Below are 25,345 nucleotides of genomic sequence, written 5' to 3'. Positions count from 1 at the left end.
TACTCTTGCAGCCCGTCTGCACTGTCAGAGAACTTCATATCTGCCTGCACAATTACCCCGAGGTCCTTTTCATTCTCTACCACTGTCAGTGTAGTACCACAGAGTTGATACTTTACTCTGGAGTTACTGCTTCCCATATATAGTACTTTACATTTGTCAATGTTAAACTTCATTTGCCACCTCTCAGCCCATCTTCTCAACCTTTCCAGATCCTGTTGCAGCAGCATAGCGTCAGTAGTGTCCTTAACAACTCTGCCAACCTTTGTATCGTCTGAAAACTTGGACATTAAGCTTGATATACCATCATCAATATCATTTATAAATACAGAAAACAATAATGGACCCAACACTGAACCCTGAGGGACTCCACTAATAACATTAGTCCACGATGAGCAGTGTCCATTGATTACCACTCTCTGTCTTCTCCCCCTCAACCATCCCTTTATCCATAGCAGCAATTTTCTCCAGTGCCACACTGCTCCAATTTGTGCAGCAGTCTTCCATGTGCAACAGTATCAAAAGAATTTCCCTTAACAAAATCATGCTGTGTCCGAGCTATAACTGAAGTCTTGTCTAGATGATCCTGCAGTGCTTCTTTAACCAGTGCCTCCATTAATTTTCCTGGAACAGAAGTTAAACTCACAGGTCTATAATTACTTGTGTCAGTCTTTGATCCTCCTTTGTGAATTGGGGTCACATTTGCACATCTCCAGTCTATGCATACCTCCTCTGAGTCCAAAGAAGCTCTCATAATTATGGCTAAGGGTTTGCTTACTTCCTTTGCTGCCTCCTTTAATTTAACTGGATAGATCCCATCCACCCCGGATGCCTTTTTTATGTTTATCCTCAACAATTTCTCCTCCACTTTCCTATCAGTTATTACAAAATCATCTAGCTCACTGCCAGAGTTTACTTCACTTCTGACATTCTCCTTCCTGAATAACTCCTCATGTGTGAATGTAGATGCAAAATACTCGTTTAGTTTGTTACCCACCTGAGCAGGATCCTCAACTGTTGAACCATCAATATCCAGTGGACCAGTCTGATTCATACCTTTCCTTCTAGAGTTTACATAGGTAAAAAACTCTTTTCTGTTTTTCTTTGCATCCTTTGCCAAGGATTTCTCATAATCTGCCTTTGCCTGCCTAATCTCCTTTGTGACTTGGTTAAAGACCAGCTTATATCTATCATAGGCTTCCGTGCCACCCATTAATTTATATGTATCCCATGCATTTTTCTTCTCTGCCATATGTCTCATTAGTTCATGAGACATATGGCTGTTGGTTTATCATTATGTTTAATTTTGGTTATTTTTGCTTTTGTCTTGCCATGCTGCTGGCATTATTTTTAATCCCCATTCTAATTTATATGGTTATATTTCAAGCATCATGTAGGGGAATCTCCTCTGATGTTTGCTGTACCTTTTTTATTTTATTTTTATTATGAAAGATTCAGTTTCCAACTATTTTAAACGTTATTCAAATATATGTATAATTATATATATGTACAAACATACATGCATGCACACACACACACACACACACACACACACACACACACACACACACACACACACACACACACACACACACACACACACACACACACCGACACAGTAAAATATAAGGCTGTAATTGTAACTATATAATGAGATTCTGCATGCTGGACACATTAACAATGGAAAGTTAAAAGTAAACCAGTTTGGGAGAAAACACAAAATATGGGTAAAGGTGTTACTGTTGTTGAATTTCAAATTAACAAAACTTATCATTTAGTCGGTTTTCTTTGCTTAATAATTTAATTTTAAAATTATTGAATGAAAGGAATAATGGCTTAGCTGTCTTAAGAGATCTTGTTATGGTCAGTGGTCATTGTTTTTGCAAAGTTTGTATTTCAGTAGCAAACTTCAGAAATTGAATAATTAAATGGCTTTTTAATAATGTAGATTGCAAAGGATATTAATGCTGAAATTAAATTGAAACAGCTTTTAAAGCGAATTAGTATTAGTAATAATATTAATAGTGGCAAAATCATGAAAGAAAGCAGGCTTATACATCATCAGCCAAAAAAAAATCCCATTTCACTTTTCCATCCCTTCCAATAGTTTTAGTGTTTTAGTTCTTCCTTGAATTTATTCAAACTATCCACTTCCACAACAATAGATGGAAGCTTCTTCCAGCAATCAACCACTTATTGGCTGAAGGCAAACTTCTGCGCAGCTGTTCTGCAACCATCCTTCCTCAGTTTGAATTTATGCACCCTCATATGCTTGGTCTGTGCAAAAGGAAGAATCCCATCAGCATTGATTTTGCACAAGCCATTCAAAGCCTTAAACACCTCAATGAGATCACCTTGCAGGTGCTTAGTTTCCAGATGCTGCAGTTTGCAAAACTAGAGTCTTTCTTGGTAAGAGCACCCCTTTCTTCCCTTCACCAATCTTCTTGACCTTCTCTGTACCCATTTCAACATCTATACATCCTTCCTAAAATGAGGCTTCCAGACCTGTATGTAGTACTTGGGATAATCACCTCCTTATCCCTGCTAGCAAAATTCCTGTATATCATTGACAAAACACCGTGAGCTGTCCTAGCAGCCTGTCTGCACTGCTTAGAGAAGTTCATATCAGACTGCACAATTACCCGAGGTTCTTTTCATTTTCCACTACCCTGTGGAAATGAAAAGGACCAAAAATGAAAATATGTAGTAGTACACAGTTGATACATTATTCTAGGGTCACTGCTTCCCCTCTGCCTAATTTTTTCCAGATCTTGTTGCAGCAGCAGCAGCATACCTTTATTACTGTCATTAACTACCCTGCCAACCTTTGTATCATTCACAAACTTGGACATTAAGCCCTTGATATAAATGCAGAAAACAACAATGGACCCAGCACTGTACCCTGTGAGACTCCACTAATAACATTAGTCCAGGAAGAGAGCTTCCATTGATAACCATTCTTTGCTTTCTCTCACCCAAACATCCCTTTATCCACAGCAGCAACTTTGCCTTAATGCCACACAGTTTGTACAGCAGCCTTTTATGTGCAATGGTATCAAAAGCTTTCCTGAAATCTAAGTGTATGATATCAAAATTATTTTTTGAATCCAGTTCCTTTGTCACTGCATTCTAGTATCTGATCAATTTGGTCAGACAAGGTCTCCCCTTAACAAACCCATGCTACAACTGAAGTATAACTGCACTCTTGTCTAGACAGTCCAGCATTACGTCTTTAACCAGTGACTCCATAATTTTTTCCTGGAACAGAAGTTAAGCTAACAGGTCTATAATTGTTCATGTCACCCTTTGATCCCTCTTTGTGAATTATTGAATTAGGTTCAATTACAGAGAATGTTCTGTTCCCTCCAAAGATTGGTTTTATCTCCAGCTAAGAGATAAATACCATTATTCGCATTTTAGTCCAACTGACTTGCTAATATCTTTTTAAATTGCATAGCTGCACTCATTCATTGAATTTACTGTTCTTTTAAAAATCTGAGAGACTACCAGGACAGCAGTTTCAAAACTTACATGGCTTTTCATCAGCTGTCCCTTTTCATCAGATGTCCTATTAGCAAACCAATGCCAAATTAAGCAATTATATTTAATCTGATTGAATGGCCATGCAGTGAAGAATAAAAATTTTCATTTAAGCACATAACCATTATATGTGTGCACCCCCCACCTTTCAATAACTGGGTTGAACTAGCCGTATGCAATATAATAGAACAGGGGATATTAGTGCAGAAATTAAATTCAAATTTTACTGCATTAGGTACAATGAGCTATGCATTTAAAAAGGTGATCAACTTAGGCTGAACTTTTTATAATGGTTTTTGTCTCTAAGTTGAACATGAGACCAGGCATGTTCTTGGTATCACTCTTTTTAGTGAACATAACATTTCCTGTGATCACACCTAACATGGTGATGTGCTTTAAAATCTGTTTATATTTGAATTTTTGTTTGCTATTCTGACTTGTAATGGAAATGTGAAACAATATTTTTGGAAATTCACAAATCATTACTCATAATTATTATAATTGGCCACACCACACCTATGCCACACTAATCCTGAGTTCCCAAATTATATTCAAGAAAAATTCATAATTCATTAAAATTATTTTGTAATTTTTAATTTACTATAAATCACACTAACTTTATTCCAGAAAATTTTATATTTCTGGAATGTAGTTTTAACACATCACATTAATTAAAGTATATGCAGTTAGAATACTGACTCATCTTGTCAGGGTTTGTTGGTCAGATGGATAAAGCCGTCTGGATGTAAAAACCATCAGTACCACTGGGTTGTGTAAATTTAACATGTAAAGATTTGTATTGATTAAAATATGATTGGGTAACGCATTTGGCCCTTGATTTATTTTATTATTATTTTTTTATTTGTTTTTTGTTTTCTTTCTGGCATGTGCATGTAATTATTGAGAATAGGCTTAACAAGATCCTGCATTTATCTTGTTTGCATGATAACTAACAGAGAAATTTTTGGAATTTGCAGTGGATAAATCAAAGAAAATACTTTGTTGAAAGGTATTGGGAGTTTCAGCTGTGTGGACTAAGTAGACAAAGAACAGAACATCGCTGAAATTATGTGGAGTCTCTTAGACCCCACATGCCCAACTAGGGGTGAAATTTTTCCTGGATTCTGGCTTTAGGCTTCAGACTTCATTGCATACTAGTGGAAGCCAGCATCCAGACACCCTACCCAAAATATGTAAATATACATTTTTATCTTTGCTTAAGGAAGCAGGGAGGTCTCATCAGATAATGAGGCATCAACAAGCATGCCAGATATCCAAGCTTGGATGCTTGGTATATTTTATTCACTAATCACTTTAATTGTTTAAAATTTAGTTAAGACTTCATTCTTAATTATTAGACAATATTGTATAATATGAACAAATATTTTTAGTAACGTTGCTCTTGCTGCATGTGGTGCACTTAATATTAGTGGCAATTCCTGCAAGAAAGCTTATAAAGCATCAGACAAAAAAAAAAAAAAAAAAAGAGTACACACACCTTTACACGTCACCTGCAATAATTTATCTAGTCCAATAATTTATCTAGTTCTGAATTTATTCAAATTACCCACTTACAAAACAACAGATGGAGTTTGTTCCAACACCCACTGGCTGAAAGCAACCTCCTCACATCTATCCTGCAACCATCCTTCCTCAGTTTGAACTTATGGCCCCTCATGCGTGTAGTTTGAGCAAGAGGAGGAATGCCATCACCATTGAACTTGTTTAGTGCATTCAAAGCCTTAAACACTTCAATCATATTACCTTGTAGGCGCCTAGTCTCCGTATGATGCAGTTTGCAGAACTGAAGCCTTTCTTGGTAAGACAGCCCTTTTGTTCCCTTCACCAATCTCATTGCCCTTCTCTGCACCTCACCACATCCTTCCTAGAATGAGGCCTCCTGACTTATTAGGGAAGGGCTTTTACTTTCTTAAAGGTGACTATAGGGGTCTCAGATAGTTCTTAAATTCTGTACAGTGGGATCAACTGATGATGTTACCAACATTTAATATTAAATGGGAAGCCTTGAGGGATTAATCTTGGAGGCTACTTGGCTTTTCATTCCAACTAAGAAATACTCTTCAAGGTTCATGCTTAAATGGATGTCAGATGAATTAATGAGGCTCGTGACAGAGAAGAACAATGTATAGGATGCATATAGCATTAGCATTAGTAGAGGCATTTGATGCAAGAAAGCAAGCTTATGCAGCATCAGCCAAAAAAAAAAAAATAAATAAAGTAAAATAAATAAATAAAAAATAACCACTTCCACTTCACCCCTCTGTTTGTTCGAAATACCTGTCCAGCTGAGCCTTAAACTTATTTAGGCTATCAACTTCCACGACAAGGGATGGAAGTCTCTTCCACCTACCAACCATCCGCTGGCTAAAGGCAAATTTCCGCACATCTATCCTACATCTGTCTTTCCTCAATTTGAACTTATGCCCTCTCAGGTGATTATTCTGAGCAAGAGGAAAAATCCCATCAGCATTGAGCATGCTCAAACCATTCAAGGCTTTGTACACCTCTATCAGATCACCTCGCTGGTGCCTAGTCTCCAGACACTGTAATTCACAAAACTTAAGCCTTTCCTCGTAAGAGCACCCCTTTGTTCCATTCATTAATCTTGTTGCTCTTCTCTGTACTCGTTCCAGCAGCCCAACATCCTTCTTGAAATGAAGCCTCCAGGCCTGTATACAGTACTCTAGGTGTGGCCTGACCATTGCCTTATACAAGGGAATAATCACCTTCTTATCCCTGCTAGAAAAATTCCTATATATCATTGACAATACACCATGAGCTACTCTTGCAGCACATCTGCACTGCTCAGAGAACTTCATATCTGCCTGCACAACCACCCTCAGGTCCCTTTCATTCTCTACCACTGTCAGTGTAGTACCACAGAGTTGATACGTTGCTCTGGGGTTGCTGTTTCCCATATGTAGTACTTTACATTTGTCAATGTTAAACTTCATTTGCCACCTCGAAGCCCATCTGCTGAACCTTTCCAGATCCTGTTGCAGCAGCATAGTGTCAGTAGTGTCCTTGACAACCCTGCCAACCTTCGTATCATCTGCAAACTTGGACATTAAGCTTGATATACCATCATCAATATCATTTATAAATACAGAGAACAATAAAGGACCCAATACTGAACCCTGAGGGACTCCACTAATAACATTAGTCCACGATGAGCAGTGTCCATTGATTACCACTCTCTGTCTTCTCCCCCTCAACCACCCCTTTATCCATAGCAGCAATTTGCCTCCAATGCCACACTGCTCCAATTTGTGCAGCAGTCTTCCATGTGCAACAGTATCAAAAGCCTTTCTAAGATCCAAGTATATAATATCAAAGTTATTCCCTGCATCCAGTTCTTTTGTGACTGCATCATAGTATCCAATCAAATTGGTCAGGCAAGACTTCCCCTTAACAAAACTATGCTGTGTCCGAGCTATAACTGAAGTCTTGTCTTGATGATCCTGCAGTGCTTCTTTAACCAGCGCCTCCATTAATTTTCCGGGAACAGAAAATAAACTCACAGGTCTATAATTACTTGTCAGCCTTTGATCCTCCCTTGTGAATTGGGGTCACATTTGCACATCTCCAGTCCATGGGTACCTCCCCTGAGTCCAAGGAAGCTCTCATAATTATGGCTAAGGGTTTGCTTACTTCCTTTGCTGCCTCCTTTAATATAACTGGATAGATCCCATCCACCCCAGGTGCCTTTCTTGTGTTTATCTTCAACAATTTCTCCTCCACTTTACTCTCAGTTATTACAAGATATAAATTATCAGGTGACACAGGAGAGCCTATGGCAGATATAAGCTTGTCTATAATCAAGCCACAAAGGAGGTTAGGCAGGGGAAGGCAGATTACGAGAAATCTTTGGCAAAGGATGCAAAGAAAAACAGCAAAGAGGCCACTTAACATAGATGGGTTGACTATTGATGATCATGCTCAGGTAGCTGGTAAACTGAATGAGTATTTTGCATCTACATTCACACGAGGACTTATTCAATGATGGGAGTGCCAGAAGTTTATAAAACTCTAACATGGAGCTAAATGATTTTTTAATAACTGAGAGCAAAGTGGAGGAGAAATTGTTGAAGTTAAACATAAGGAAGACACCTGGGGTAGATGGATCTATCCAGTTATATTAAAGGAGGCAGCAAAGAAAGTAAGCAAACCCTTAGCCATAATTATGAGAGCCTCCTTGGACTCAGGGGAGGTCCCCATGGACTGGAGGTGTGCAAATGTATCACCAATTCACAAAGGGGGTTCAAAAGGTGATACAAGTAACTATAGACCTGTTCTGTGGAAAATAATGGAGTCACTGGTTAAAGAAGCATTGCAGGATCATCTAGAAAAGACTGCAGTAATAGTTAAGACACAGCATGGGTTTGTTAAAGGGGGGTTTCATCTAACCAATTTGATTGGATACTATGATGTGTTCAGAAAGGAACTGAATGTCAAAAGTAATTTTGATATCATATACTTGAATTTCAGGAAAGCTTTTGATACTGTTGCACATGGAAGACTGCTGTACAAATTGTAGAGGTATGGCATTAAGGGTAAGTTGCTACAATGGATAAAGGGATGGTTGAGTGGGAGATGACAGAGTGGTAATCAATGGACACTGCTCTTCATGGACAGATGTCATTAGTGGAGTTCCCCAGGGTTCGGTTCTGGGCCCATTGCTGTTTTGTGGATGGGTGAAATGAGAAGGGTCTTGTGTGTGTGTGTTTTTTTTTTTTTTTGGCTGATGCTATATAAGCTTGCTTTCTTGCATCATGTGCCCTTGCTTTTTTTTTTTTTTTTTTTTTTCTCCTCGCTTTTTTCCCATTATATATGGGGTCAGCTTTTTTATTGTTTTGGCATGCACTTTTTATGGCTGGATACCCTTCCTAGTGCCAACCCTCACCCTTTATCCGGGCTGGGGATATGCAGTGGCCATTCCCTGATCTTCTGCATCCTCCATATTTGGTGGACATGGGCTCGAACCGCGGTCTAATCAAGAAGCGTGTGCTATGCACTACTGCTCCTGCCCACCTGGCTACAGCGGTGCCATTATGTGCCTTGCTAATGCTAATCTTGTGTATTCATTAATGATATTGATGAAGGTATATTAGGATTAATGTCATTTTTCTGATATTCATTTTACTGATGCCTCTCAGAGCCTTAAACACCTCAATCAAATCTCCTCTAATGTGTCTAGTTTCCAAACTCTGCAACCCACATATTCGAAGTCTTTCTTCATAAGGACGCCCTTTTGCCGATCTCACCAGGCGAGTTACCCGTCTTTGCACCCTTTCAAGAAGCTTGATGTCTTTCTTTAGGTGCGGTCTCCATACTTGAACACAGTATTCCAAGTGTGGTCTAACGAAAGCCTTATATAATGGGATTATCACCTCCCTATCTCTACTTGCAAAAGTTCGATAGATCATCGATAGGACACCATGGGCCTTCCTTGCAACCTGCTTACAATGCTCAGAGAATTTCATGTCTAACCATATCGTAACACCCAAGTCCCTTTCCTCCAGTACAGTCAGTCCTCGTGTAGCACGATAGTTGTGTTCCTAGAAACCCTCGTACAATGCAAAATCGTGCAATATAAACAACAGGCCCAATTGGAAAAATAGGGTTAGGTGCCAACCACCCAAGATTCAACACACATTTGTAACCAAAACATTAACAAACAATAAATATTCGTAATAAAATACGTAAGTATTCTATTACGTAATAAAATATTGCTAATGCTTTTACTTCTATCGTAAGCAAACTTGTTTTTTGTTTGATTTTCTATCCAAACAGATGACAGCCATTCCATCTCTTCCAATTCTTTGTGTCTTAATCTAATGGATTTTAATTACACTTTGAGTTGTTCCTGCTATGAAAGTTGTTTTTATTTTCTCTGCATTCTTTGTACTTCTCGGCGTTGCCTCATTTAGGTCTGTGGCATGTGCAATATAAATAAATTTTCTGTTTATACTCCGGCACGACAACCAAATCAGTAGAGTTTACAATAAATCATCAATACAAATATTTATCGTATTTAGTAGTCACGGGTTTGAACCCCGGTCCACTCAAAGAACGCGTGCTATGCACTCTCACTCCTGACCACTGGGCTGCGTCAGGCCTAATATATCACATGGTCTTTCATTTCGCTCAAAGCGTTTCACAATTTCATATTTTTTCTCTATCGACAGAGGCGGACTGGCCATAAGCCTTACCGGTGTGGGCCGGAGGCCGGTGTGATTTTGGCCATAGTATGAGGCCACTTTAAATTTTCCCGGGTAAGAATTTTTGATCCAGTCCGCCTCTGTTTATCGATATTGCTTTTCTTTTTCTCTCTGAATCTGCAGTGTCTTCACCGGGACGCTTCCTTTTCACACCTTTTAAGTATTTTACTAATTTTTAGGGAATAAAGCACAATTACAAAACGAGGAGGCACGCCTGATACACATAAACAAAGCTGCGCTTGTGTAGCAACTGAATAAATAACACTGTAAAGGCAGAAATATACTATTAACACCTCACATTTCTAGGGGGTTACTACCATAAAACAGTAAAAATCCAGTTGCGTTTCTGCTAGTGGAATCTGTTATAAACTGGTAGTAAACTCGATCTAATTGCATTTGCGATTATACTGATAGCTGGAATTGTGTTGGTTTTTACATTATTATGGTGAAATGTGTTTCTCCTTCACTGATATAAAAAACATAAATACGTTTTCAGAATCTTCTCTTCATTCCTATCGTGTTGCGTTCGGTTGGGGTGATTCTGCGTTCGACTGCCATTTCTTGTAAACACAAAGGCAAATTGTGCATAAGCGAATTCGGTTCGTGTTATATAAGATATCGTTCCCCTATTTATAAATCGTGTACTGTACTGGGTTTAGTTGAACTCCACCAAGTGAATAAGTTATTTTGGGATTAGTTTCCCAGGTATAATACCTTACACTTTGTTGGATTAAAGCATAGCTGCCATTTTTCTGACCATTCCTGAGGTCTATCTAGGTCTCTCTGAAGAAGCTCACCTTGACAGTGATCATTAACTACTCTACCAATTTTAACATCATCTGCAAATTTAGACATCGCGCCCTCTATCCCTTCATCGATGTCATTTATGAAAATTAAAAACAACAGTGGTCCTAATACTGATCCTTGGGGAACCCCACTTCTTACATCAACCCAATCTGAGGAATAGCCATTTATCACAACCCTCTACCTCCTGCTATCCATCTGATTTACCCAGTGATTCCAACCTGTTCTAGCTTATAACACAACCACTCATGTGGGACTGATTCAAAAGAAATAGATAAACTGTTACAGAAGATGAACAAGTGAAATGGAGTGTTGGGTGTTTTTTTTTTTTTTTTTCTTTTCCTTCTTCTTCTTTTGGTTGATGCTGTATAAGCTTGCTTTCTTGTATCATTTTCCAGTACTAAAACATTGCCATATCTTTTGTGGGGGATACCACTGCTTACAGACCCTACTAGATTATTCTTCTAGTTTCAGAATGTTCGTATTAATTGAATTTGTTCGTTCAATTTGTTTAAACAAAGACCAGCTTTTTTTTCTCCACACCAAAACCTCTCTTCCATAAGGCAATTGATGTAATTAATACTGTTAACACTGCTAAATAATGGAACTCTGTTACTCATGCACAGATCTTAGTCCATTAATTTTTTCCTTAGCGCTTTAAATCCTTATTGTCATTATTTAAATCCTTATTATCATTATTTATTGCAATAATGATTGATTCGCAGATAGCGAATTTTTTTTTTTTTTTTTTTTTGAGATGTAGAAAAGCAGGTTGGGTTTTGATAAATTATAGTAGTTTTTTAATTTCTTTCTATTCTAAATTTGTTCAAGTTAGTTTTTATTTGATTAACGTTTTGATTTCTTTATTTTATTTCTATAGTTCTGATTTATAAATTTGTTACAGTTTTTACTGTAGCTGTGTTTAGTTTAGTTTTTAAACTGAAAATTTAGTACCAAAATTATACTTTATACACACATGGCCATTACCAGCAGGAATTTTTGAGGAATTTCCTTGATATGGGAGATAAGCATTTCTTGTTGGATTTTTTTGGAATTATAATTAGTATGTATGTAAGTGTTGTTATATCACTGTTTATTTTAGGTTTACAATTGTGTTGTTTTTAGTAATACTTTGAACTGTTAAATTAGAGTAGTGTTTAAAATTTGCAGTAATAAATAACAGGAATCAATAGTTTATGATAACGGTTGTGTATTTAAGATTATAGTGTATGATATTTTAAAAATTACTTCATCATGCTTCAGCTTAGTATTAGTAGTCGCAAATGATGCAAGAAAACAAGCTTATATAGCATCAGCAAAAAAAAAAAAAAAAAACACCCTTCCAACTACACCTATTCATCCCCCTCAGTAGGTTGTCTGGTCTAGTTCTTTCAATTTATTCAGGTTATCTACTTCCACAACAACAGATGGAAGTTTATTCCAGCAATCAACTATCCACTGGCTAAAGGAAAACTTCCACACATCAATTCAGATCTGACTACACAGTTCGAGGGTTTAGTGTCAAACACCGCAAAAGAAAATTGCATTTTCTTTTTACAATAACTTTAGTTTTACTTTATACAAATAATGGTGCATATCATGTCATTGAACTGTATCTCTCTAGTACTTCACAAGTTATTTTAGGCTGTAAGTACATTTCCAGTAAACCAAGAAAATGTCAAATGACTTTTTTTGTTTTGGTTAATTACAAAAACATCAACTACAAAATGATTTTGTAGTTAACATTGTTTGACACTTGACTCTTGAATTATCCCCAGGTCTTTTTCATTTTCCACTATCCCAAGTGTAGTACCACACAATTGATACATTGCCCTGGGATTACTGCCACCCTATGCTATACTTAGGGATCTAGATCTTGTTGCAATATCATACCATCATTACTGTCATTAAACATCCTGCAAGCCTTTGTATCATCTGCAAACTTAGACATTAAGCCTGATATACCTTCATCAATATCATTAATGAAAACAAGGATGGGCCCATCACCGAACCTTGTGGAACTCCACTAAAAACATTAGTCCATGAAGGCAAAAATTGGTCAGACAAAATTTTCCTTTAACAGACCCATGCTGTGACTGAAATATAACTGCACTCCTGTCTAGATGGTCTTGCATTACTTTTTTACATCAGATACGTGCAATAAAACAATATTATATTGTTTTATTGCATATATCTCATCATGGTGTAGTATATTGTCAATATCCTGTAATTTTAATTTCTTTTAGCCATAATTGCAATTAAGATGATGGTAAATAAAGTTTGGCTCAGAAAGGAAATGATGATTCATCTGTGGATTAAGGTTTTATTGATTGTACTCTGAGCTGTCTCTGACAACTACTATTGCCATAGGTGATTTCTTGGTGGGGGGAATTGGAAATTATGGGAAAATTTGGCATTTTGGTGGACAAGATAGAGTGCCCAAAGAAAAGATTTGTACTCTTCAATTATGGGATTTACCGGTATTAAGGACAGAACACTGGAGGTTACCCTCACAAATCTGGCTGCTGTAGGAAGGATGGATCACAGAGGCAGAAGGTTCCACAGAACATTAATTCTGGTATTTCAGATGCTCGGTGAAGTGGAAAATAAAATCTGTAACAAAGGTAGGCAAAATCAGAGCAGTGTCATTTGTGTGAAGCAAAAAAGTCAGCATGTATGATATTTTTACCTTTTAAGGGTACAAAAAAAAGCTGATATTGTTGTATATGTTGAATCAAGTGAAAGTGGCATTAAATGTGAGTAATCCAAAGTCTTTGTTAAGGTGAGGTAATAGAAAGAAAAAGTTTCAAATTAAAATGTAATGTGAAAGTGTCTGGATTTTTGCCTAATCAAAATAGGATGGAGTTAATGGTATGGGCTCTGTTGGCCAAAAAGTAAAAATTCTGAGTCCCTTCCCTGTGAGATCACAAGCATGCCCCAAAATGGCAGATCTGATGGTATAATAGTTCCACCACAGCTGACAGAAGAGATTACTTTTGGAGAGGTGGATATGCTGAAATAAAAGAGATAGAAGAATATTGAATATTTACTGATGTAATTAGCATTAGCATAGGCATATGATGCAAGAAAGCAAGCTTATACAGCATCTCTAGTACTTCACAAGTTAGTTTAGGCTGTAGTTAACAGAAAAAAAAAAAAAAAAAAAAAAATCCATTTCACCCATCCATTTGCTCTGAAAATTTCCAGTTCTTCCTTGAATTTATTTAAGCCATCAACTTCCACAAAGACAGATGGAAGTTTATTCCAGCAATCAACTACCCACTGGCTAAAGGCAAATTTCTGCACATCTGTTCCACAACTTCCTTTCCTCAGTTTGAATTTATGCTCTCTCAGGTTTGTAATCTGGGCAACAGGAAGAATCCCATCAGCATTGAGCCTGCTTAAACCATTCAAGGCCTTATACACCCCAATCAGATCACCTTGCAGGTGCCTAGTCCCAGCTGCTGCAATTTGCAGAACTTGAGGCAGTATTAGGTGTTTCAGAAAACTGCTGGCAGGCAGTGATCATACAGTCATTAGTTGAAAGATAAAGACGTTGCAGTAGTTCCAGAAAAGGAGTCTGACAGTTTAAGGCTCTAACAGAGCAAAAAAAGATTGCATGTGAAAGTTGCAAAGTAAGGAAAAGTACTGAAGCCTACAACAGCTACAAATTGATCTGTAATAGTATCACATAAGGTTTGTGAAAACTTAACACTTGAAAAATCAAGTGTTTTCCTTGATTTTTCCATCAAAAATTAAGAAATCTTTCTTAGTTATCACACAAACAGGGAAAAATCCAGGATCAAGTTAAGCGTATTATTCTCAATAATTATATGCACGTACTGAAAACAAGAATTTAAACTTAGCAGCTTCTCTTATATCACATAAGGTTTGGGGAGGCCAAGGCTGAGTATCAGAATGCACTGGCTTAGATGGCAAACAGTTGGGACAGGAGTTTCGTGTATGTGAATACAAAGAAGAAGAAAATGAATCAGATTGGACCCTTGTGTATACTGTATGTGGGGAAAGTCTTAGATAATCCAGCTGATGTTGCAGATGAATTGAATGTGTTTCACATCAATCTTTATTGAAGAAAGACTGTACATGCTGAAGAAAGGTTGTGTAAGTGAGACTGAGCCATGTGAAATTAGTGATTTTTTAAAAATTATAGATGATAGTTTATTAGTAAAACTTTCAAGCCTAAAGGCAAGGAAGGCACCTAAGTGTTGGTGACATATACCGAATAACTTTTGAGGGAGGCTGCCAGAGAGTGTGTGTTGAACCATTGCGGTTAATTATATTGGCATCATTGGACTTGGGAGAGATTCCTTTGGATTGGAGAACTGCCAACATATCACCAATATATATAAAGACAGTTCTAAGAGTAACATTAGTCACTCTTACAGACCAGTTAGCTTGACTTCAGTGGTAGGGAAAATCTTAGAGGCAATAATTATGATTACAATCCAGGGACATTTAGATAGAAATGGCATTCTGAAGGACACACAACAACATGGTTTTGTTAAGGGAAAGTCATGTTTAACTAACCTGGTAAGCTGTTTGGCACAGTTACTCATGAGCTGGATATAGGTAACAATTTCACCATAGTTTATTTAGATTTTAGAAAGTCATTTGATTCAGTCCCTCATGAGAGGTTACTGTATATGCTGGAACATATTGGGATTACTGGAAAGATTCTAAGATGGGTTGCAGGGCAGAAGATTATGATTAATGGATAGTCTTTGGAATGGTGTAACATCAGAAATGGATTCCCCCAAAGATCGGTTCTTCGACCACTGTTCTTTCTGATTTTCATAAACAAAATCAATGAAGGGATAAATGGCATAATGTCAAAATTTGCAGATGAATGTAAAGATTGATCAGTGCTAAACAGCTCTCCTTCAGGATGACTTGAACAGACTTCAAGATTGGTCAGAAAAGTGGCATCTATGTTTTGATGCAGCAGAATGTAATTTCTTATTCTTGGAGAATAGCAACCCCAAAATAACTTATACACTTAGCATTAGTAGAGGCATATGATGCAAGAAAGCAAGCTTATACAGCATCAGCCAAAAAAAAAAAACTCCCGATTTCACCCATCCATTCACTCCAAATGTTTGTCCACTTCTTCCTTGAATTTATTTCAGCTATCAACTTCCACAACGAGAGATGGAAGTTTGTTCCAGCAATCAACTACCCGCTGGCCTAAAGTCAAATTTTCGCACATCAATTCGACAACTGTCTTTCCTCAATTTCAGTTTCTACCCCCTCAGGTTTGTAATCTGAGCATGAGGAAGAATCCCATCAGCATTGAGCCTGCTCAATCCATTCAAGGCCTTAAACACCTCAATCAGATCACCTCACCTCACAGGTGCCTAGTCTCCAGATGCTGCAATTTGCAAAACTTAAGCCTTTCTTTGTAAGAGCACCCCTTTGTTCCCCTCACCAATCTTGTTGCCCTTCTCTGTACTCGTTCTAGCAACTACATCCTTCCTAAAATGAGGCTTCCAGACCTGTATGCAGTACTCAAGGTGTGGCCTGGCCATTGCTTTATACAAGGGGATAATCATTCTCCTTATCCCTCCTAGCAAATTTCCTATAAATCATTGAAAAGACCCCATGAGCTACTGTTGCAGCCTGTTTGCACTGCTCAGAAAACTTCATATCTGACTGCACAGTTACCCCCAGGTTTTCTATTTTCCAGTCTGAGTGTAGTACTGCACAGTTGGTATGTCACTCTGCGATTACTGCTACCCATGTGCAGCACTTTACATTTGTCAATGGTAAACTTCAGTTGCCACCTCTCAGCCCATTTGCTCAACTTTTCCAGATCCTGTTGCAGCAGTGTACCTCCTTAGTGTCGTTAACAACCCTGCCAACCTTCATATCATCTGCAAACTTTGCCATTAAACTTGATATACCTTCGTCAATATCATTGATAAATACAGGAAAACAACAGTCAGCCCAACACGGACTCCTAGTGGACACTGCTAATAACATTAGTCCACAAAGAGCAGTGTCCATTGATTACCAGTCTTTGTCTTCTCCCACTCAACCTTCCCTTTATCCATAGCAGCAACATGCCCTTAATGCTATACTGCTCCAACTTGTACAGTAGTCTTCCATGTGCAACAGTATCAAAAGCTCTCCAAAAATTCAAGTATATGATATCAAAATTATTTTTTGCATCTAGTTCCTTTGTGACCACATCATAGTATCTAATCAGATTGGTCATACAAGATTTCCCCTTAACAAACCCATGCTGTCTCTGAACTGCAGTCTTGTCTAGATGATCCTGCAGTGCTTCTTTAACCAGAGACTCCATTATTTACCCCAGAACAGAAGTTAAACTAACAGGTCTGTAATTACTCATGTCTCCTTTCGATCATCCTTTGTAAATTGGGGATACATTTGCACATCTCCAGTCCATGGGAACCTCCACTGATTCCAAGAATGCCCTCATAATCATGGCTAAGGGCCTGCTTACTTCCTTTGCTGCCTCCTTTAATATAACTGGATAGATCCCATCCATCCCAGGTACCTTTCTTATGTTTAACTTCAGCAATTTCTCCTCCACTTTACTCTGAGTTATTACAAAATCATTTAACTATGTTAAGAGTTTGATAAGCTTCTGGCCTCCACTTCCCTACAGAATTCCTCATGTGTGAATGTAGATGCAAAATACTCATTGTTTGTCAGCTACCTGAGCAGAATCATCAACAATCGAACCATCGATATCAAGTGGACCAATCTGATTCACTTCCTTCCTTTTAGAGTTTACATAAGTAAACCTAGAAGGTATCTAGACTGTATAATATACAGTATGAGATGATAAAACACCTTTAATTACATTCTCTAAAGCTGTTACTATATATCTATAATCAAGTTTATTTGGAGGATCAGTTTACCGAATCTTGGCATACAGAAGTCATTTCCAGTGACTAGTTGCTTATGTTTTCTTGGAAAAAAATGGTCAATGCTCAACTTATATATTATCTTGAAGAAAATGACTATTTCAACAACACAGTGTGGCTTCTGAAGAAACAGGCCACTTTGGATCATTTTGTTGAATTAACATCAATGCATGATGCATTCATTAAAACATAAGCACATGGTGTCAATTTTCCTGTACATGGAAAAAGCTTATGTGATATGGTGTTTACTTGAAGGTATGGTGTTTTAAAAAACCTCTATCAGGTTTTAGAGGTTATCTTCCTATTTTTGTCAGGAATTTTTTATCAAAATTACTCTTCCAGTTTCTTGTTAGATCTAGCTTGTTCTGGTTTTTGCCAAGAGGAAAGAATTCTTCGAGGATTAACGATTTTTTGCAGTCAAAGTAAACTCTGTCACAGAACAATTTCCTCCATCAATAAAGTAGTGCTTTTTATGTAGATGATTTCAGTATTTTTTTGTCACTCCTTCAACATGAGAGCTATTGAATAACAACTGGAACAAGCTATTGACCACCTTAGTTCCTGGGATTTTACCATTGGGTTTAAGTTTTCTGCTCAAAAGACCATTTGTGTGCAATTTTCTGCAAACAGAATGTTCACCCTGACCCTCAGCTCAGGCTTGGACAAAATGCAATTCCTGTTATAGCAGAAACAAATTTCCAGAACTCATCTTTGATCAAAAGCTTACCTTTTACCACTATATCCATCAGCTCAGGGCAAAATGCACAAGAGGTCTAAACGAGAGAGAGAGAGAGAGAGAGGGGGGGGGGAGCACATTATTGCACCTTTATCGACTACTTGTCCAGTCCAAACTTGACTATGGTTCCCTGGAAATTCCACTCTTCGGTTGCTCAATTCAATCCAACATACAACCATCCTGAATGTCACTGGGGCATTTTGCACTTCTTACATTTAACTAAACATTAATTTGCCTATTCAAAGTCTTTATGTGAAAGCAATCAATTAACTGCCATTGTTGCTTCAATCAGCAGTTGTCATTACAATATGCTATAAAAATAAAATCCCTGCCAGACCATCCATTTATATGCCACAATGGGGGAAATGTGTAATATGCACAGAACTGCCAGTCATCAGCACACATTGGTAAAAAGTACAGTGTTGCTTTTTATTAATCATTTGTGTATGCATTAACGATAGCCATTTCTTGTTTTGTTTTGAATCTCAGTTTTATAACATTTTACCATATCCAATTATTTTGTGTGTAGCTTGGCATAATTGTGACTCAACATGTTTATTTATTTGTTGCATTTAATTGATGGTAATAATGTAAATCAGAAGAGGTGTGTGTGTGTGTGTGTGTGTGTGTGTGTGTGTGTGTGTGTGTGTGTGTGTGTGTGTGTGTGTGTGTGTGTGTGTGTGTGTGTGTGTGTGTGTGTTTAATAAATTGAGATAGCTTTTTAATTATTCCGGAAAAAATAGTTTTGAATTATTTTAGATTTACAGTACATTTGTTTTACATTGCAGCATCAGATTTTGGAACGAGTGAAAAATGATAGAGTGATAGTTACTAAGCCAGATGAGGATCGTAGGCGGCGAACTATTATAGTTGAACGAAGGAATAGCTCTTTTGGTTTTACCTTACAGGTGAGCTTTGAAATTTTACATTAAGAATAGATACTTTGTTGTCTTATTATATTTGACAGACCTTTTATATAATTATTGAGTACTACTGAAATAAATAAATCTTCTTTATTGCTTACTTATAATGATAAGAATTACAAAGTATACAATAATAACCATAATGGTAATATGACAAGAGGTTTAACATAAAGCTAATTATAGTAGACTATATCAACAGACAACAGCTTCCATCAAAAAGATGAGCTCCTCCTGGCTGCGCTCGCTCGCTCGCTCGCTCGCACACACACACACACACACACACACACACACACACACACACACACACACACACACACACACACACACACACACACACACACACACACAGATTGGTTACAATCTGTACATTTATAATTTGCAAAGGTGCAATTTAAAATTTATTACAAGGGCATTAGCATCATATACTAAAATTACACATTGAGAAATTACATTACTTACAGATGACAGTTTGACAATAAATCTTATCTGTTGAAAACTTTAAAAAAAAATCTGCATCTGTGTGAAACACACTATTAGGTTATTGATAGGGAATGAAATCTATTTGTTAGATATAGCCATGCACAAACCAGGCAAGGTTTAGTTGATGATCTCAATGTTCATTCAGAGACTCTTGAGATGCATGTTTGTTGTACATTAGAAGATGAGATGATCCCAGGTAGCATCCTGCAATCAACCTCATCTCACTAATTCTAGAAGAAAACCTGTAAAGTTCTAGAGTAGTTGTCAGAGCAGCTGTGCTGTGAGATGCAGGATGGCTGTGTTTATACACAGCCCAATGCAACAGCCAATATTCAGCTGCAAATAGGGATTTTATAGTAGTGGGAGAATGTAGAATCCCAGATCTCAGCTCCATATAAGTTTGTTTGAATTTATTTTCTGATTACCCTGAAGTAGACCCAGTGCTGTTTCATTATCCATCTTAACTTGTAGATTGTGATTGGAAGTGATGACGGAACCCTAACTTTGAATCAGATACCGCCCTAAATCAGTATATTTTCTTGCAAGAGGGATGGGAATACCCTGAAGAATTGATTGAATCACCATAGTTGATTTTTTTAGAGAAAGCCATTTAGATAGCTTTAGTCAGATTTATACAGAAGCCATACTCACTGAGACATTTTGATAGTTGGTGTAGAGTGCTGTTAATTTGGTTTGTGACAGATGCGCAAAGGCTTGATTGGAGTAAGGATTTTCAGATCATCAGCATAAACTAGTATGTCATTCCTGTTCTTAATAAATGGGTGTAACAATAAACCTGATGATACTTCCCTTTAGGAAATGCCTTTGTCCACCTGACAGTCATAGGTTTGTAAATTCACCCTCAGGCTGAGAGTCTTTTTTTTTTTTTTTACCAAGAGAGACTTCATGGACTGTTAGATATCTTTCTGATACAATAGAATCGATAACGTACTTTCAAGCATGCCTAACATTACTGTTGTCAAACACTGCTTGGATGTCAACGTATGTTGTGGCTAATCCAGTATTAGATTCAAAAGCTGTAAGAATTTTCAATGTTGTGTCAAAGAGATTGGTCATAGTTGAGCTGTTTTGCAGAGTAATGAATGTCTGGCAATGATGGTGGGAAGAGCTACAAGAGGGAGAAGAACATCACTTCTTGGTGTTCTTTTTCCTCCTGCAGCTCTTTCTTATAATATTCTGAACAGTTTCATAAGACTTATCACAGAGACAGGTTACTGTTAGATGTGCTGGTGCCTTTGTCCCATACATTTTCATACACACTGAACCTCTTTACCATTTTCATATTTCCAGTACCATTTGAGAATCCACTGAAAGTGTTAGTTGATTATTCTCCATACACAGTTGGTCACCAGTTAATCTGCAGCATAATAAATAAAAAGTTATTGAAAAAAAATCTAATTGTTTATTTTTGCTTTAAAATGAACAACTTTTTATTCAAATTGGTCATTTTGCCTACAAAATATAAAGCTAACTGATTGCTTTGACTTGACATATTTGAATATGGCAAGTCATAATTATTTTAAACACATATGTATGATTCTGGCTTGCCCTTTATTTACATTTTTATTCATGTATACATTTTTATACATTTTATACTATGAGTGTGCATAGTCATAAACCATTCCCCAACAGACATTCAGAGAAACAGAATACAGTATGAGAAAGAACAAATTTTAATATCTGGTGCAGTCACAATGTGCTTGGATGACCAGAGCAGTCTTGCTAGGTACTAGGTATATTCTCAATGAAGTTTCTGTGTGACACTGGAATTTTGAACTACTTATCCTTCACACAAATAAGGTGGCCCAATCAGTCTCCTTGCTGCTACTACTGAACATCCCAACATCCCAATTGGATTGAGATTAGTGCTCTAGGCTGATAAAGGGTAGGATTTCCTCATTGTTGTCTTCAAAGCTTTGCATTATTGATCAAATATAGGATTTTATCAAACTGAAACAGATGGGGGTGTAGAATGGGTTACAATACAGGTTTCAAAAAACTGTTTCTTAAGCATAAACCACATCATCTCGGTTCATCCATCTAATGCAATGCCAGTTGGCATGAAAGATCCATTGCTTTCATTCAATGACTGGTATTGAAATTATTAGGTGATAGCATCCCATCCCATCCTTTGTAGTGTCCTCTGGATAAAACTGATCTGACTGCTCTACTTCATTCTTTGTCTTGGCTCTCTTTTGAGCTCAGCAAGGGGGAATGGGTAGATTTTGAATTTTCTATTATAGCACATTTTTTGATAGCTGTGGGAATCATTAATGGCTGCTTACCAGGTTTTGGGCGAGTTATACCATTACATTGTATCCAGCAGCTAACTTGAGATGATCTGCTTACTCTGCCATTCTTTCTTTTTTCCATCATGAGCCTTCTGAATCTTCTGTCCTCATATATTTCTAGAAATCAATTATATGCATGGTTGCAGAAAGACTTTTTTTTTTTTTGGTAGTTGTTGGCGCATAGGCTTCTGTGGCCATAATGCACCTCCCAAGGTTTTTGTAGTACTTTGATCCAAGCCTGAGGCAGAAATCGAACCCGCAACCTTTGGGTTTCCAGGGAGGCACTTGACCCACCCGGCTAGCCTGGTCGGCTGCAGCAAGACATGTTACATGTTCAAATGTGTATGCTACTATGCATATTTAGCAACAAAGATGTTAACTCATGTTACAACATGGCTTTTCTAGACCAAAAAAGAAACTTTTGTCTGTCATATGAGCTCCGGAATGGGTTGCTTTCTGAACTTGATGTTCCAGTCACTGTTAGGACTCACTGTACATAAATTTAACTGTATTATACTAATTCCATAAACTGAAATTTATTATGTTTATAAGCATTATATGTTATATACTTTGAATATTTTCAGACATATGGCATTCATCACAAGCGAGATGGAGAGATTGAACTAATTACTTACGTTGATTACGTAGAGTATGATGGACCCGCCTTTCGGGCAGGAATGAGACCAGGTGAAATTAATGTTTCCTATTGTGTTTCTTATATACGTTCAAATGAATATATATTTGATATCTAATGTTTAGTAAACTGAGTAAAAAGGCACATCCATCTTGGACTGTTGGTGAATGAATCTTCTTTTGCTTACCACAGTCCAGAATGTATGCATGTGAATCCACTAGGTCAGAACTTGCGTTGCTTGACCAAAATGTTGCCCATACAAATGCCCTCTTCCCATCCCTAAAATCTAATTTTATGTATTTTGTAGTATATATTTTACTTGCAGTTCAAAATTCTTTCTTAATTTATGTCTAAGTTTTTTTGTAGTTAATAAATTGGTTAGTACTCTTGCACAACAGTGGTTGTTCATTCAAGGTCCTATTTGTGTTTACATTCTAACTCTGTTGTAATACATTATATGAAATTTTAATGTTTTGTCTAAGAACACATAGATAATTAAAAATTCATAAAATACTCTCTCTCTCCCCTCATGTGCATGCGTGTGTGTGTTTCTGGACCAGAAAAAAACCTTGAAAGAATATCAATTTGTTGATGCACGAACAATGAGTAATACAGCAGCAGCTCAGATTTCGATGATTTTCAAATCGGCATTCCCCAAGTGCTTCTTCTTGCCAAAAAAATCATATTGCACTATACTTTTTAAACCAGGCCTGACCAACCCAAATCGCTCTGCGGCCACCTTGATGAACTACAATTTCTGCAGGCCACACATAAAATATAACAATCTTTTAAAAATAAAAAATCAAATGCCATAAAAATTTATTTTATTCATTCATTTTTATTATGCATCAATGATATTTGCTTTTCTTTGAGATCACTTAATTTTTTAAAATCTACTTCAATATTGGTAGTTACACGTGTTAATTGATTTTCCAGATTTTCATCTGCTATTGAAGCTTGAGATTTACTTTTAATAAATTTCATTTTTGAAAAGAAAGTTTCACAAACGTATGTGGATCCGAAGGGGCTCACAATTTTTTGCGCAAAAAAATCTTAATTTGGGATACTTTCCTGCTGTCTCATATGAGTTGTAAAAGTTGATTGTTGTGATGTTGTGGCGTGAATGCATTTTAATTGATTGTTGCACTGTAGATCAATTACTTTCATCTGCAGAGTTTCTGGTTCGAAGAAGGGAAGGACCGGTGGGGATTTAGGGAAGTACAACTGGTCTAGTATTATATTTCTCATTATGTATCGTGCATAGTGCAGCTAGTGAATGATTTCCCACTGATGTAGTCAGTACTATAAAAATCATCGGGCAGGCCACGGTTAGCCAGGCCTGTTTTAAACAAACTTCATATAGCGACCTGAAATTTCCACCTCAGCAGGCCTGTTTTAAACAAACTTCATATAGCGACCTGAAATTTCCACCTCAGTTGATAAGAGCGTAAGAATCCCCTCAACCTGCTGTATTGTTCTCTCCTTCACCCCCAAAATTTCCATTTGATTTGGCTTTCATGAGAGAGGTGGGGGGGGGGGTGGTAACATTATGTTGTTATCCCTAAGCAGTAGTATTAAGGCAGCTTATCACACTTTATGTTATCTGCTTGGAAGAAAGGAAGGATTGAGCAGATTTAGAGGATTGCTTATTGGCTATTTTAAATACCTGAAATTCTGTAATAATATTCATTTTCAAATTAGATTGTTTGTTTTGCAATAATGTTTTTGAATCAAGAACTAGAGATCCTTTGACTTTGTTCAAGATTTATAAATAAGACATTTGTCAATTTTGTAATTATCAGTCCTTCATCCTTACTGTGATTATGCACAGTTCCAATGGGATTGAAGCATTAAATTAATATTAATGTTAGAATAGGTAAATGATTCAAGGAAGCTATTTTTTTCTGCTTCTACAAAAAAAAAACGCATTTTTCCTATTGTCAGATAGTGATCATCCATTTCTGTGTTTTCGGGTGCCTCCGTAGCCAGGTGGGAAGGAGCAGCAGTGCGTAGCATACGCTTCTTGATTAGACCGGGTTTGAACGGGTAAATTGATTAGACCGGGTAAATACGGGGTTTGAGCCCATCACCACCAAATACGGAAGATGCAGAAAGGTCAGGGAATGACCACCGCATATCCCAGAGCAATATGGCCTTAGTTGCTAATGCTCCTAAAAACCAAGGCGCCTCCATAGCCAGGTAGGAAGGAGCAGAGTACGTAGCACATGCTTCTTGATTAGACCGGGGTTCGAGCCCATCACCACCAAATACGGAGGATGCGGAAAGGTCAAGGGAATGACCACCGCATATCCCGGAGCAATATGGCCTTAGTTGCTAATGCTCCTAAAAACCAAATAACAAACAAACAAAAAATAACAACTTCTGTGTTTTCAGTTTAACCAAACTTTCCATCTGAGCCTCCTTGGTAGCTAATTTATTTCAGTGATCTACAGAATATTGGTTCCTCAGTGAGAACTAAGTCTGGGATATTAGAGTACCCTCTACTCTTTCTGACACATTGGAATAAACAACAATCTTCCAGATGGGTAGCAATACTGTTTGCATGATATATGTCAGTCCACAGTTTACAGTCTATAAGAGGTAAATTGAAGTCATCCATAATGGAGACATTCACACTTGCTTGCCAATTCAAGTTGCCTAAAAAGATTCTACAAATTTGATCAATATCATTATTATATGTCAATGACATTGTGCTGCTGTATAGTAATATGGAAGAACTTCGGAAATCTCTGAATAAACTGA

At 37.3% G+C, this 25,345-nt stretch overlaps 1 protein-coding gene across 1 annotated transcript in view; it reads left to right on the top strand.

Annotated features, from left to right (window-relative positions):
* The window catches only part of ssp6 (PDZ domain-containing short spindle 6), a 66,492-nt gene that overhangs the window by 29,902 nt on the left and 11,245 nt on the right, over positions 1–25,345 (top strand). The window contains exons 2-3 of the mRNA XM_090380071.1: positions 19,022–19,141; positions 22,533–22,635. Coding sequence (XP_090236197.1) covers positions 19,022–19,141; positions 22,533–22,635 — 223 coding nt within the window. The remainder of the gene's footprint in view (positions 1–19,021; positions 19,142–22,532; positions 22,636–25,345) is intronic.

This window comes from Mastigoproctus giganteus, chromosome 8, assembly GCF_048544385.1.
Source record: "Mastigoproctus giganteus isolate SK-2022 chromosome 8, ASM4854438v1, whole genome shotgun sequence".
Classification (NCBI taxonomy): domain Eukaryota; kingdom Metazoa; phylum Arthropoda; class Arachnida; order Uropygi; family Thelyphonidae; genus Mastigoproctus; species Mastigoproctus giganteus.
This window is presented reverse-complemented; position numbering and strand designations above follow the sequence as displayed.